This window comes from Pleurodeles waltl, chromosome 9 (assembly GCF_031143425.1).
Source record: "Pleurodeles waltl isolate 20211129_DDA chromosome 9, aPleWal1.hap1.20221129, whole genome shotgun sequence".
Lineage (NCBI taxonomy): Eukaryota > Metazoa > Chordata > Amphibia > Caudata > Salamandridae > Pleurodeles > Pleurodeles waltl.
In genome coordinates this window covers 180,780,813-180,797,100 of record NC_090448.1, presented here as the reverse complement: position 1 = coordinate 180,797,100, position 16,288 = coordinate 180,780,813, and the positions used below count along the sequence as shown (strand labels likewise).

Below are 16,288 nucleotides of genomic sequence, written 5' to 3'. Positions count from 1 at the left end.
TACATTTGATATACCATAGGTAACCATTTATTGTGAGTTAATATTGACCTGAATGAATAACCAAAACATTGTGCAGTAAACACTCAGTACTACAGTCATGAGCAAGTTTTAGAAGAATTCTGTTTAATAGAAGGAGATGTTTGATGAACATTGCATGTGTTTCTAAAGTACATATCTCTATTGATACATCAAAGTTCAAAAGAGTTCAATTCTGGTTCTTTTTATTTTTTTACATTTAGTCTTAGAATCAATTACATCTTTCCTTGTACCTTTTTGAAATGTCTGGTATAACTAACAGTTTTGACAAACAACTGGTCATTTTTTTTATTTCCACTAGCTGGTCACACAGTGCAATGCGAGGTATGTTGAATGCTTCAGTGCACAGAAAGACTGCAACAAAGAAAAGAACAGAAACTCGTCGGTTGTGCCATGTAAGATCAAATGTTTCTTTCCTAATGTTTCCTTATGTAATCTTTTTGTCATATGGGGAGGAACTTTGTCACTCTGAGGTGCATACCTTGGTGGCTGGTGCAGTTTTAACGATGCCAGATAGGTAGAGGTTCTTATTATATTGTACTACCTCCTACTGAACAGATGTGAAATGTATAAAGGAAGGCATGATATAGTGAGCTATAATTAATAGATAAACTTGGGGAAATAAAAGTTTGCACATCACGGGTGGGGGCCTGACCATTGGGCACTGCCTTTAGTTTTGAAGGCCATTTCTCTAAAAGAAAAACAACCGACATGTGACTATCAACAAACAGGCTTGGTGAGAGGCCCTATGAGGAGACAGCTGAAAATGTCATCATGTATACACTTTTGAATATATTGGCTCTTGGTAAGGAAATTACGATAGAGGCAATTAAGTACCACACCTGAACCTAGGTGTCTGGTGGTTTAACCACTTAGGTGAGCTGTCATGACTAAAACCGTGACAGGAATTTGAAAACTCCGGTTAAAATCCAGGTAACAGTACTACTAGGAAAACAAAAGAAAATGACTATGTTTAGCCAATGATTAAAAAACTGTTTACTCAACAAACTTGTCATCCCCATATACCATTAGAGTTTCTGTGTCTTTCATGGAAAGGAAGAACACATATCTCCACTATAAATGTAAAATATGTTAGAGCTTGATTTCCACATAGATAGGAAAATCAACATAAAATGTGTCTTAAGTAGAGAAATTAAGCTGCTCTAACATTAATCATAAAAGGAACACACATTGGCAAAGCCAATAACTCTCACCTATACAAGAGCTATTTTCTTTGGCAATGTGTTTCAGCCATGTTGTACACCAGCATGGCTGCTGTTCAGCATGGCTAAAAGTGAGTGTTGTATCTCAGAGATAGGGCCACTCACCTGAAAAGCAGGATGTTTGCAGGGGCGATGGTATGCCCCGACCTCCTGGAACACCTCTCGGTACTTCCTGGTGGACACAGAAACCCTGGCAGGTGTCCCGGAAGGGGGAGTGGAAGAGAAAGAGACAAAACACTGCCACGTCTTGCTGGTCCTGCCAGGCACCCTGTATCTTCGGGTGGCAGGTCGTTGTTGACAGAGTGATAGTAGAGTTAGTGTACTCAAGTTCCTTAAAACGTAATCTCTCTTTCTGATATGGGCATGGGAGCGTTAGAAGAACACCGGGATGCTCTAGCACTTTTCTTGGATAATAACTGTTACTAACACTGCATTACCAAAAACCCAAACTGAGTACCATAACAATAAGCACTGTGACACTAGGGCTGGCTTCACAGAGATTCACTGTTGCACAGTACTTAGAACTGTGGTTGCACTTATAATGCACAATAAAGACAAACAAGGGCATTCATTATATCACATATAACTTTCCTTCATGCATAAGGTTAAACTACAAGGAACAAAAGCAATCCAAGAAATACAAATGTCCACTCTGGGTTTAAACAGTTAGGGTGGCACAGTTTGGTTTGGTTTCACTGTGTGGGAAAAACTCTTCAAAAGCAAATTCCTCAAACTTGAAACACAGTCATGAATGACACAATTTAAATCCAAGAGTTACGCTACTAGAGGAAGAAAAGTCACTTAAATGCTCTTTTAAAATTGTACTGTCACTTTGTGTAGTACTTGAGCTCAAGCAGCTTTCCTGAAGCACATTTAGGCAAGTAACTACAATAATAATGTAGAATGTTCAGAAGTGCATTTGTCTCTTCAAGATAAGCACTTTGACAAAATACAAGGTCTGAAATACACCAGCTGTTCTAGGAAATCGCGGCGCTCAAAGAACAAACTCCCTGGAGAATACTAGTCACTTTGCTGCAGTCTTTTCCGGAGTGCTGGAGGAATGCCTGTTGTCAGCTGGTACAGGAACGAAGAAAAGAAGTGCCTCAAAAGTCCTGAATACGAGGATGACAGCAGGGGCTGGACTGCCAAATCAGATGCTGAGATCAGGAAGCCAAACAACGCCAACCAGGGAGGCATGCTTCACTCTGCTATTTATAGCCAATCAGGAAAGCAGTTGAGTTTCCACATGTGGATGAGTCACCACACCCAATTAGAAGCACATGTCTGCACCACACCCAATTAGAAGCACGTCTACACCTGCTCACATTAGCAAAAAAGCATTGGTAAAACAAGCATTGATGAAACCAATTGTGTAACACAGCACATTTTATTTACTTACACACATGAAGGTTTAACCAAGAACAGAGATATGATTTAACCCTAATCCCTGGGGATGCTGACAGATAACACAGGAGGCACCTTGGGGATTCCTGACAGAGAATTGTATTAGAAAATTAATGATTGGAGTGTTGCAGAGTGGAGTGAAGTATCATGGAGGGGCAAAGAGTGGAGTGGAGCGGCAAAGATTTGAGTAAAGTGGCGTGGAGTACAGTGTCCTAGAGTGGATGGTGTGGAGTGTCATAGGGTGGAATAGAGTGGCATGTAGTGGATAACCACAGCACTGAAACCACATTCTTAGCAGCCACCGACGACATACGCATCATACTGGACCATGAAGGCACGGCGTAGTCATCCTCCTTGACCTCTCTGCAGCATTTGACACCATCTCCCACTCCACCTTCTGTGACAGACTGCATGACACCGGCATCTGAGATAAAGCCCTGAATTGGATCAGGTCCTTCCTCACCGGAAGAACACAGTGTCAGACTACCACCATTCAACTCAGAACCTAAAGACACTTGCTGCGGAGTGCCCCAAGGATCTTCACTCAGCCCGATAGTTTTCAAAGTCTATATGGCCCACTTGCCAAGACCACCAAACAACACGGACTAAACATAGTCTCCTACGCTGACGACACCCAACTGATCCTCTCCCTGTCTGAGGACGCTGCTCAAGCCAAGAGGAATTTCCACAAAGGAATGAGAGCAGTCGCCTCCTGGATGGAGGTCAGCTGCCTCAAGCTGACGTCGGACAAGATAGAGATCCTCGTGATCGGCTCCACCCCCTCTGCCTGGAACAACTCCTGGTGGCCCACCGCTCTGGGCAATGCCCCCATCCCCACAGACCATGTGCGCAACCTGGGCATCATCCTGGACTCCTTTCTGTCAATGAAACACCAAGTCAACTCCGTCTCTCCGTCTTGGTTTCACACCCTCTGACTCCTGCGAAAGATTTTGAAGTGGATTCCCCCCGACATGAGGAAGACAGGCACATACGCACTCATCACTAGCAAACTGAACTACTGCAATGCACTGTATGCTGGCACCACCAAGAAACTTCAATCAAGACTACAAAGAGTCCAGCCTGCAGCAGCCAAGACTCATCTTGGCCATCCCACGACACAGCTGCATCTCCTCCCACCTCAGAGACCTACACTGGCTCCCAGTCAACAAGCGCATCACACACAAACTCTTGATCCACACCTGCAAGGCTCTGCACAACATAGGACTGGCATACCTCAACTACAGCTTCGCCTTTTACGTACCCAACAGAAATCTCAGTTCCTCTCAGCTTGCCCTTGCAGCTGCCCCTAAGATCTGGAAAAGTGCAACAGGAGGAAGGTTCTGCTCCTACCTAGCAGCCTGGACATGGGATGCACTACCTCTCAAGCTCAGGCAGCCCTCATCACTGAAGCAGTTCAGGAAGGACTTCAAGACCTGGCTCTTTGACTGAGCAGCACGCCCACATACAGCTCCTTGAGACCCTATGGGTGATTAACCGTGCTTTACAAATCCTTGATTGATTGATTGATTGATTTAATCTTCCTGTGAGAAACTAGGGCTGATTGCAGAGGCCCCATAACTTTTTGCCCCCATTTTCCACTTTATGCTGGTGTTTTCCTGACTCTGATGGTGCCCTGGGTACTGCTAACCAGTCCCAGGGCCTGTGCTCTGTGTAAAATGGATATGCAAATTAGGCTAATTATAATTGGCTAAGTTAACCTACCTATAAGTCCCTAGTATATGGTAGGGCATGTAGGTTTAGGGACCACAGCATAGGTGGTGCACACCTAGGTGCATTGCTGAGGTGCCCAGTGTCATTTTAAAAGCAAGCCTGCCTTGCTGGCTGCTTTTAAATTAAAGTTATATGCAAATTCGACTTTGGAATTAAAGGTACTTCCAAAGTCTTAAACTACCTTATTTTTACATATAAGTCACCCCTAAGGTGTGCCCTATGTGCCCCTAGGGCTGGGTGCCATGTAACTATAAGCAGGGACTTTATAAAAATAGATTTATATGCCCTGGTGAGGTAAAAACAGCCAAATTCGTTTTTCCCTCATTGAAGTAAATGGCCTTCATAGGCTAGAATGGGCAGACTTTATTTTAAATTTTAAAGTCTCCTTAAATGTTACATACCAAGAATTTGGTATCAAATTGATTGTTGTAATAAATCCCACAACTTCCAGTTGTTGGATTTAATATAACTTGTCCAGGTAAAAAGTTTAGACTTTACCTAAAAAGTTGCCAATTTCAGTTCTGCATTGTTTTTGCTGCTGTGCTCTGATTGGCCAGCCTGCAGCAGCTTCTGCCAGGCTGCCTTGATGAGGTGTGAAGTGGCCTAGCTTCACACAAAGGAATGTGCTTGGGGGAGAGAATCTCCCCTCAGCAGATGGTGAGGCAGGAAGGGGGAGGGCTGCCAAACTGGTCTTCAAAGGCAGAGAAGGACATTTGGAGCACCCAGCAACACCCCCACATCCTGCAACCCCAGACAATTAGGTGCCCCCTTGATTAGATTAGGAGAGGGCAGGAGAGGGGTGTGTTTATGATTTTTAGCCACACCAGTGGGTGGGCTCAGCCAGATGTAACCTCCAAAAATCAGATTCATCCATGTTGGATTTTTAGAGACTGTTGCCTTCTGGGATGGATTTTTGCCACACTTCCCAGGAAGTGGTCATCACAGGGGGACGACCCTGTCCCTGATTGGAGAACCAGGGCCCCCCTGCTTTTCACCCAGGAGCAAGGATAAAACTGGCAGACCTGCCCCCACACCTCAGATCCCTTCCAGAATTCAACAAGAAAGGAACTAAAGAAGAAGAAGGACTGCCCTGCTGGACCCCTGGCCTGCACCTGGACCCTGCACTCAGAAGGACTGCACCAGCTGCACACTTGGGCTTCACCACAAGAAGGACTTTGCCTGGCTTCAACTGGTTCAAGGAGGGACTCCCTGTTTGCTGCAGGTGACAAATTGCTAAACCAGAGTCCCCTGCACCAACTCCTGAAGAAAGCGACCAGCTGACCACTGTCCAGTGGCCAAAAAGGAGTTTGCGCCAGGTGCATTCTGGGAGTTGAAGTCCGCACCCCCCAAGGACCATCACAGAACTTCTGGACCCTTGGGCTGAGCTGTGGACCCCAAAAGAACCTTAAAAGAATATCTGAGTGAAGCCCCAGAAGTTTGGAAAAGATTTGAGAATTTTTGGAAAAAAGCTCCAGAGAGGGACCGACCCGCCGCGGAAATTCTAGCCGGCTTACCTCAACCGCGACCCGGCCTGACTTCGTGGTTCGTCCCGGTAAAGAAAAACATCCAAAAAAGAGACTAAGTCCGAACGTAAAAAGTTGACCGGGACCTCCCAGCCATCGTATCCGAGAAGGGCTCCATGGACGTCGGATCAAGATCCAGGTTTACCCCGGTCGAAGGATTTTCATCTCGAAAAAACGACTAAGTCCGAAGGTAAAAGTCTCCACCGAGGAAACCCACTTCGCGTATCCGGACAAGGGCTCCAGGAGGTCGGATTCAACTGGCAGGTTCGTCCCGGTGAAGAAAAAACTTCAAAATAAAGACTAAGTCAGAAGGTAACTTTTCAACCGAGGCCTCCCGCGACTTGTAGCCGAGCAGGGCTCCATCGCGGTCGGCCTGAAACTTTGACTTTGTCCCGGTCCTGGTGCAACCAGATGACACGATTGGCGCTTTTTGTTTCTAAGCGCTAGAAAAATAATAATACTTTAAACATTCATATCTCCGGTTCCCCTGAACCGATTTTAATCGTTTTTGTGCCATTTTAAAGATAAAAATATAAACTATTTTTATAAATTGGTTTTGGATTTTTAAACTGTTTCCTGTGTTTTATTTAATTACTGTTTTGTGATATTTGAATGCTTTACACTTTGTCTCCTAAGTTAAGCCTTGACGCTCGATGCCAAGCTACCAAGGGTAGAGCTGGGATTAATTTACTGAGACCTAACTGTACTTGTGTGGAGGTTTGTGGCTTGTTGCTAGGTGTAGGTACCTACCTGCCCTACCAATAACCCATTTTCCAACACTTCCATTGTGTGGAGTGGAGTGATGCCGTATGTGCCATCTCAAAGCAATGGTCAGTGTGTGTCCAGTCTAAAAAGATGAAACAAAAATTGTGTGTGTAAGTCAATGTATAATATTACATATTGAAGTAGTAAAGAGCGAGAACACGCCACCAGGTGAATGGACAATTTATCAATAAAGTAACTGATTAAATACAATCAAGAACAAAGATAGGGACCTAATTAAAAATTAGACTGAAAACGGAAGGAATGCGATCAGTCATGAAGTAAGTTTGAAAAAGACTACTTTGAATAATAAAGATAATGTGGATATTCACCGTGATGTAACTTAACTCTCTACACATTCCACTGTTGTGCTAACGTTTTGCAATTTATACCTTTTAGTAATGGGTTTTTGAAGGCACATAGATGCTTCATCTTCCAAATATAGTATTGAAGTAAATCGTGCTTGCTGAAAAGCTGTTGGATAAATTAGTGAATTAGATAACTAAGATTGATATCTAAAAATAGATTTTTTTTAAAGTGGGTCATCTTTGCAAATTAGGGCATTTCTGAACTTGGAAAGGCACACTGTGTATGTGTTTGCAAGGTTTGTAAGACTTCATGAATTTCAACTTGATGCAAGCAATGTTTGCTTTAATATTAGGAAAATCAGCAGTAAACACTGGCTTAGCAGACCGAAAAACAGGCCCACAAATAGCCCAGAAAAACAACCAACACACTGACATGTTACACCAGCCCATCAGGGATTGTCTGATTGCCCTGAAAGATATAAAGCCTAAAGGTGGACCTCCTGGAAAGACTGTGGCCCCCATTACAGGTCTAGCTGTCACTAGACCGCAAGACTCTTGTATGATGGTTGGACCACCGCCAATGAGGCGGTCCGAGGGCCATATTTTAACTCTGGTGGTCATGCTGCAGTGGTACAGCAGGCACTGCCAGGATCAGAGATCCTGACGGTCTGGTAGTGGTGGCAGTCCTAATCTGCCAGGGCAGTGCTGCAAGCAGTGCTACCCTGGGGATTACGACCAGTTTTTCTGTGAGCCATTTAATGGCGGTAGCGCAGCCTTGAAAAGGCTGATGGAGAACGGGTGCAGGGTGTCCCATGTGCACTTCATTTTAAAGTGTGCATGTCACTTTATCCTGCTGTCTTGCGACAGCCAGCCTGACATGCACACTTTAAACACTCGAACCTGAGTTGTCTTAGACAGCTGAGTGGAGAGCAAGCACAGGACCCCAGTGCTTGAAGGAACGTAAAACCAGTGGGCTCTGCCCTATCCTGGTGCCATTCTCATGCTGCTTGAGCGGCACAAAAGCAGCTCCTGTATTGGTAGAGAAGAGTTGGGTGAAGTTCTGGAAGCCTGTGTTTGAGCCACAAACTGCTGAGATGATGAGGAGCATGAGGCAAGTGGGTAAGTGAATCTTTTATTTTTTTGTTTTTAACTTAACTCCAAAGCTCTCAATCGTGACCCGTTATAAACTCTGTTCAAAACGGACCACGATTGAGAGCTTTGGTTTTGAGCCTAAGGGTACTGCTTTTTATCATCAATGCCTGTTTGTGGGTTAAAATATTCAACCCACCAGTTTAATTTGCCACTGGCCGCCACTGGTGAATATGGAATATTTCTTTGAAAATAAAATACCAGGTACTAATTGATAGATATAAATATCACTAGAAATACATTTTGAAACCATAAGGTGCAATTGAAGAAAAATTGTGTTGCTTATTTATGTAATACCTTTGAATAGTGGAAAAATGCATTTGTTGTATTGCACTATATTTTCTGGTGTGAGATTCAGTAAATGGCTGTTAATCTCACAGCTTTCAAAATAGCATTTGGGGAATTTGCACACCACTAGCAGCCAAAATATTTCTAAGTCCAATTAAAAATAGAGAATTATTATAATTTTGCCTAAGGCAACCAGATCAATGGGAGACAGAATGTAAGTGAATTAAGAGGTGACACAAGGTAGAATGTGCAAGTATGAATGTTAATAAATTCAAAATATAAACCTTATTGCAAATAAACCTTTGATCTTGGATTCTACTTTTCATAAAATGCAGGCACGTAGATTATATAATACCATGAATAAATTATGGGACTCTGAAGGCATAAGTCAATAAATGTTATTTTGTTGGAATATTTAATAAAATATTTTGCTTTCCTAAGCATTTGTTCACGCATATGGAACTTGTATTTCTTGATTCATAGATAAATATGTATGTGTAATTTTCTACCGATATGAATGGGAATAGGCACACATTTTTATTGTAAGCATTTATGCCATTCTAGTTTATGATAATATGATTTCTGGCAAAAGCCACTGACATTTTAAATGATAAAAAAAAAAAGATATTGTTGGCAAATGATGCACATTTGAGGGGTGACAAAAGAGGATGGTCAGAATTTTAAATTGTTAAATTTTGTATTGTTTTTATTAAAGACGGTATTGTTAGAAAAGTAAAACATACAATATAGTGATAAATGTATACATGCAGACCTGGAATAGTAACACCCTTGGCTATCCATTGATAGACAGATAATCACAAAAGCGAGCTCTCCATGTTATGATAATACATATTAAAGTACCCTATTTAGTCATTTGCAACGTCGAAATACAGTGTATCTTCATAAATACATCCCCTGCAGATATTTAACAACTATTTTTATAATTGTTTTCATAATTCAAAGTAACTGTCATGGATAGGTGCATTGTACTATTGTAATGCCATGGTGCAAAATTTATAAGGATGGAAAAAGAAAAATTAGCCCCTTTCAATATTATTTGCTTATGTTAATACTTTCAATTTCCCGACCAGCAATTTGACCTGTCAAGAATTTCCCATTTGAAAATGAGTCTCAGATTCCATCAGCAGGTATGTGTTTGATCTTGTTTATTACAAAAGAGTGACCGTATGTTTTATTTCACGTAGCTGAACGAGCAAGAGTGGGGCTTGCACCATTGCCTGGAATGAAAGGAACAGATTACATCAACGCCTCATATATCATGGTAAGGGACACTTGTGTTTAAACTTTAGTTTGAAATCACTTTAATATGTTTACGTGATGCTACTAGAACTGTTGTTTGTTCAAAATGGCCAACATTTTATGTTAAAATTAAGGCTATAAATATATACATTGAGGATGACTTTGCATTCAATAGTTCTAAATTGAGATTGTTATTATATACCCAACATAAAAATGTAAGGTTCTAATAGTATGACAAGTCTTGTAAAAATGCAGACATTGGCATAGCGGTAGTGCAACCCACAAATTTTCTGTGACTTTCACTCACATATAAGCTTCACATTTTCATTTACTTCCGCTTTGTCATATCTTGACACCTGTGTACCTCCTTCGCACATTTCCACAGAATCACAATTGTTATGAAAAATGTGACTATAGCTCTGTGTGTTGTGCAGAGAAGCTAAAAATTATAACCATGTATTCTGAACACCTTTTTGACTCGCTGACCGGCAGTGTGAGAAACTCGCACTGCCTTCAGCCTCAACTCCAGAGCTTTCAGTTTTGGCTGTTATAAGCACCTGAAGGTGACTCAACTCAAAGTATGCACTATACAAGACTAATATGCTATGCAAACACACAAATGCAGAAACACAACATCCTAAAAAATAGCTATCACTCTTGAGGAATGCAAGATTAAATAAACCCATGTGAATAGGAACTAAATCTCCAACACAGATTACCTTAACCTGACTTATGTTAATTGTTCAGAAATTGATCAATGTGTTTGCCATTAAAGTTAAAGACATGATTAGAGGGCTTCATAGGTAACCATTTTAACGTACGTTGTCAGTCAGTGCTTGGTCTGAAGTCCTGAAGGCACCCGTCCCACTTTAAGCCCTGGGTGCACAAATTTAGTGCATACTAACTCTAGACCTCACTTTTTGGGAGAACACATCTTTTGTCCTCAAAAGAGCAAGGACATCTGTAATCCTCATGGATATCTGAAAACTGTCCTTTTCATATAGCCATAGCAATAAACAACCAAGACAACAGTCAGCGTTTGTCAACATGTAATTAGAGGCGACAAGCCCTGTTAATTCTTAGTCAAGAAAAGTGAATTCAAACATTACAAACTGCAGGAGTTTTGTAGTAAGTCAAAATACCACCATGAAGCTGGAAGGATAATACTGTTAACACAGCAAAAGGCTTTGAAGGAAAGTGTTTCCTGTCCCCTTCCAGAACACATTTTGTTCAAATGGAGATGCCTAGTAAGCTACGTTAGAGTGTATTATGATGGAACAAACCTGAGAGCCTTTCTATAGTGTCACCAGATGGATGGATAAACATACAAAACGTTTGGGCTTGTAGACCTATTGTAGACCTATTTTCCGAGCAAGAAGCTTTCATGACTCCTTATAAGTCCTGCTTGTCTTCACAGTTGGATGACTGAGGTCACTGCATATCTGTTAAATGTCAGTGCTGTAGTGACCCAAATTCTTGACCTGCCATACAAATTCTAGAGTAGGTAGGACCCTGTAGCCCCTTGTGATGAAATCAACTGCAAGATCCATCCTGCCCTCTGAAGAGAGTTTATCTGTGTTAGCCAAAAAGCTGATGTAGCAACATTGCTGGGGAGTGAATTGAATGTTTACTGCTAAATGGGGTGATCTTGATGTCTTGGGGTTGAATGCCAGAGAGAGAGAAATACCCTTCCATTCATCTGAAGATCAGTCAATAGTCACATTAAATGAGTAAAGAGTATCACCTCTTATTTACAGCACTTAGAAAAGGCAGGTGTGGCATAACACACTATATAACACCAAAGTACTATTATTATGGAGAGGCTTTTGGCCTTTTAGGAGTTCTACCACTATTACATTGTGTTGATGAAATGTATGCTAATCTGAAGAATTAAGGCTATGGACACTATTACTGATATATCCCTCTCACTTCCTGTTCTATTCATGATTAACTCTTTGATTTTTCATGACCTGTGCCTTCCACTCTGTTCCTCATTTAATGATTCAGTTTCCTGATGATCTTTGCCTAGCTAACTTGGAATTGGCTACTTATGAATGTAGTGTGTTTTTAGGACAAACAAACATTGGTCTTTCATCACGTTTTGACAAACATTTAACGAATGATGCAAACACATTAAATATATACTTTTGTGTTGTGTTCAGCATTGAGGTCAACTGGCCATTTTATATGAAACTAAGCCTGGGTTGGTGAATTCTGTCTTCCTTTCAGAGGATGATCCAATCATAAAAGGTTTTTTCTTTCTTTCAACAAATGGGTATTCAACTTTGCTCCAATGAGTAAGCGCTTCTCGGCTGTTGCCTTTTGGTCTTGATCTAATGGGGGTTTCTAATTCCCTCACACTCTCATAGGGATTAGACCATTAACCCAAATGCACACCCAATGATTGTGTTACATGACTTCCATCCTCTGCACAAAGCATTTTTGAGCACCTGCACTGAGATCCTCTTTCATGAGCATACTCCAGATAAATACTTTGACTGTGTTGTTCTTGCAGATACGTTTATGCACATGTCAGTGGACTGACAGTACAACTTCGTTTTCGGAAGCCAAATCGGATTATGTGAAAATCCTAGGCTTAATACTATCAGTGTAATACTGTGTGTTAAAAAACAAGGCACTTGATATGCTCTGTGTGTGAGCACATTTAAATGAATATTCTATAAAAGGTTTTAGTGTCAAACACAATAGACCTTCATTGATATGGAACACAATATTTACAAAAACATAATCCAATGGCTGGCATTTTCTTTAACTCTTTGTGGGAAAATCAGTCCATAAAGACATCTTGACACAATCTATCAAAGACAAAGCACTGAACCATAACGAATATCCTTATAGTTCGGAGTTCTTGAGTTAGTCTTGCTGGTTGTGTTGGGTGAACAGAGTTGTCATTCTCTAGCTGCTTCCATGTGTACCTTAGGTTTAGTTGAAAAACTGTTTGAAGAATTACATTTTATGACATTTCGCGAGCTGAAGGTTACTAGGTGCCATTCTAAGATAGCGGCTAATTCTGATATAATTTTGAACCCTTGACTCACCAGCATCTTCTGCCATATTTGAATATCTTAAAATGGGCATTGGATCATCAAGTGTGCTTTTACATATTCCTGACAGAGTTGCAATACCATGTCAGATTTTGAAGGTAGCTAGGACCTTTGTCCCAACAGACTTTATCCTTAGCGTTTTTTTTTTTTTTTTGCTTGATCCTAAATTAGAGAGGGGGCCATTGGAGCGCTTTCAGGGTTCACTTAACCTTTAAGTTCTAAGACCGTTTTTTATTTGGGAAAGCTGGTGCGTAAACCTTCATTCCTCCATAACCTTTTTCCACAAAAGATATTCAAACCAAATTTTGATCCTTTTCTCCCCACATGTTGGGGATTCTAAAGATGCCCAGGGTTTGTGGGTTCCACTGAAAGAAAATAGCCAAACTTTAGCATTTTTTGTCTTTCCATCCTTTTTTCCCCCACTAAAAAAGTAATGTGCCATAGAATTTTTTCTCTCACGAAAATACACCCGCAAAAGGTTTGTTGTGCTAATATTTGCTCTCTTCCCGCTTTCAGGAACAGGCAAGAGTTATAAAAAAAAAAAATCATAATTTATGCAATTTTCTAACTGGTAGTTAGTGTTTTCTGTTGTTTCAACCTACTTGCAGCTTGTGATGGAAACATGCACCCAGAAACCTATACATTTTTAAGAAGTAAAAAAAGATGTAATTCAGCAAGCACTCGTGTGTGGTTCTCTCATGTCTTTTCCAAAGAAACCTAGTTTAGAAAGTAAGTAAGAAAAAATAGAAAAAGTCGACTGTTTTCATCTGTTATTTTCTGCTCTGATGGTCAATCAACTAAAGTAAAATGCCATTATGTCCATGAGATTCTTCTAGACTCAGGCATGTGTGGTGTTTGTTGGTTGTCCATAAACATGCAGTACACAGAGTCATCAACCGAGCTACAGTCCATGCATCAATTCACAATGGAAAACAAATGAAAATGGTGAAAAGGAAAGCATTTTTTAAATGAGGTCAAGAATCTGAGTTCATGCCGAAGGCTATATAAATGTGCTTTATGGTAGCAGGATCAGCCCAAACGCACCAGCAGAGACTTGGACATTTGGCTTTGACTCACCTCATGCATGATGCTTTGTTCAAGATTGTAACCTTTAACAGAGTGTGGGCTCATGCGTTCACCCACCTCATGGTTGAGGGGGAGGTCATAGGGGGCAGAGTATCATTGCTTTGTTTGTTGACTTGTATATGTTCTATAAATACCTATAAAATATATTTTTTAAGAATCTGAGTTTAGGTATAGGGGTAATTTGTGCAACTCTGAATTTGGGGTTGCCTGTTATAATATGTGCTTCAGAGAGTGTTTTGCAAAATGTGTTCATTTTTGCAAACAGATTTACCATTGGAACCCTACAGTGGAGACTAACTCAACAGATGATAATTGTGTTAGAGTACTGTATTCCCAATTCTCCAGTAAAAACAATACCCACTTGCAGGGAAGCCTTGCAATGTAGTATAGACATCAAGATTTTTTTCTTGTTTTTTCAGTCTTTTTCGGACGTGCAATAGTTGAAAGCAGGATTGGCCGGAAGTACAGTAGATTTTTAAAAACTAGACTCTTGGAGCAGTCCAGGGATGTGTGGTTTACATGAGTGCCACCACTTTTTCTTACTCAAAATGTCCTGAAAATGTTAGACTTTGACCAAAACCACAGATTTTCATCTCACTTCCGAGAGGCAAAGTTCCACAATCTGTGGAGACCCAGAAAAAGTCACACCACTCAGCATTCCCACACTACTACTGATAAAAAGGTACTACATGTGGGTGAGTATGTTGAATTGGATAGGAACCAGTCAAAACATGTGCCATGTTAAACCAATGATAGTGCAAATGTGGTCTTCACATGATTACAATTTATGCTTACGTACGTCAGATGGACCCACACAAGTGGGGTACGGTTTTTCTCTGAAGGCATGTGGAAATCAAGGGCATTAAGTCTTGACATTAGCTGGAAGTGCCCAAAATTATTGTCACGTAAATATAGGTAAAATAGCTTTTTCTGACCTATCCGTTGACATATTGTGGGTTAGAAAAAGCGTTTGGATCCATGCAAGTCACACCAACTCATATTGTCCTTTTTCAGAAATGCCCAGGGTTTGTAGGGTTCCCCAGAGGCCAACTAATAACATTATTTAAATACTGCTCCCAATCTCTATGGCAAGAGTGATTTAATAGTATGTTTATAGAGTAATTTTGTCACCCACACTGCATTCTTGGATTACCCTCTGTGTACAGTTATCAAAAAAAGTGACGGTTAGTGTGTCTTTTGCCTCTGCACCAGCAACGTTAGTAATACATTGGAGCAATGGCAAAGAGATTCCTATTTTGCTTTAGACCAAGCTCCCAAGCAAAATAGGGAATATGTCCTTGTGATTGCACTGGCGGAGTTTCATTTAATAGAACTGTCAAAATCATTTGCAGTCCTTTTTAGAATACCAAAATGCCCTGTGAATACAAGGAACAGGCGCAAATGCCTATTGTTACCCCCCCCCCCCCGGCACTTACTGTAATACAACCCCTTGTTTCTTGTGGTTTCAGTCCCCAGTGGGCAAGGGTAATTGGAAATATACTCCAAATTGGCCCGTGGTGGTGGGGTATGAGTGGGATCTAGTGGTGGCGGTTGCAGCCTGATGGCAGGATATGCATCTCTTTCTGTTTTCTTTTAAATTCAGCCCATATTGTATAGTGTATTTTCTGCCCAAGGATGGCAGATTAGGGATATATATCCCCGGCGGGGCCTGGGGAGGGGTGCAGAAAGATCTGCTGTTATTTAAGGGCAGAACTTGCAACTCAATACCACAACAGGCCATCTACTACTCCATTCTGTCTTTCAGAATTGAATAACTGGTGTCTGTTGTGCTATCTGCCTCCTGGAGGAGAGCAGGTTGGAGATACACCCACCAATTTGCCCTCTCAAGAACTGAGAGACACTGTGATATTACGTAAGAAGGATAGGCCCCAACCCAGCTTTTTATACACTTGGGTTATCCTTGGTGCCTAGTAGGCTTTGTGCCACCTTGAGGTGGGCATATTGGAGGATAGCCCCCTTGTGTCCCACTCCCCAGGAGGCTTAGGCTGAAAATATCCTCTTTTAAGGGGGAGCAACTGTCTATGCCTGGTCAGCCATTCACCGTGCCTCACCTGAAGCCATCCCTGGTGGCTACTGCATAAATCCTTCTGTGGGAACTGTCACCCTTTGTTGAACCAGGAGCTGGGAGCAATTGGGGAGAGATGCTATTGATATGGGTGAATTCTCACCTTTCCAGTAATATTGCTTCCCCTGTGATCATTGCTTGGTGGCTGAGCTATAGCCCAAGCACTGATCAAACGGAGGCTCCAGCTTTCCGTTTTAGTGATGTAAGCATTCATAGAATGCTGTGCTTCACTGAAACAGACAGAAAAGAAATTTCAGACTGCAAGTGAAACTCTTCATTGCAGCCAGATGTGAGGGTATAATGGAATTTCCTCCCTTTAGTGGAGGACACAATGTCCTCTGCAGGCACAGGAGAGGTTATGAAGAAG

The 16,288-nt window shown here is 41.4% G+C and overlaps 1 protein-coding gene across 4 annotated transcripts in view; it reads left to right on the top strand.

Moving 5' to 3' along the window:
* PTPRG (protein tyrosine phosphatase receptor type G) overlaps positions 1–16,288 on the top strand; it is a 1,030,330-nt gene that overhangs the window by 977,638 nt on the left and 36,404 nt on the right. For all 4 annotated transcript variants that reach the window (XM_069206538.1, XM_069206537.1, XM_069206540.1 and 1 more), the window contains 2 exons: positions 338–431; positions 9,630–9,706. In XM_069206538.1, the coding sequence (XP_069062639.1) occupies positions 338–431; positions 9,630–9,706 (171 nt within the window). The remainder of the gene's footprint in view (positions 1–337; positions 432–9,629; positions 9,707–16,288) is intronic.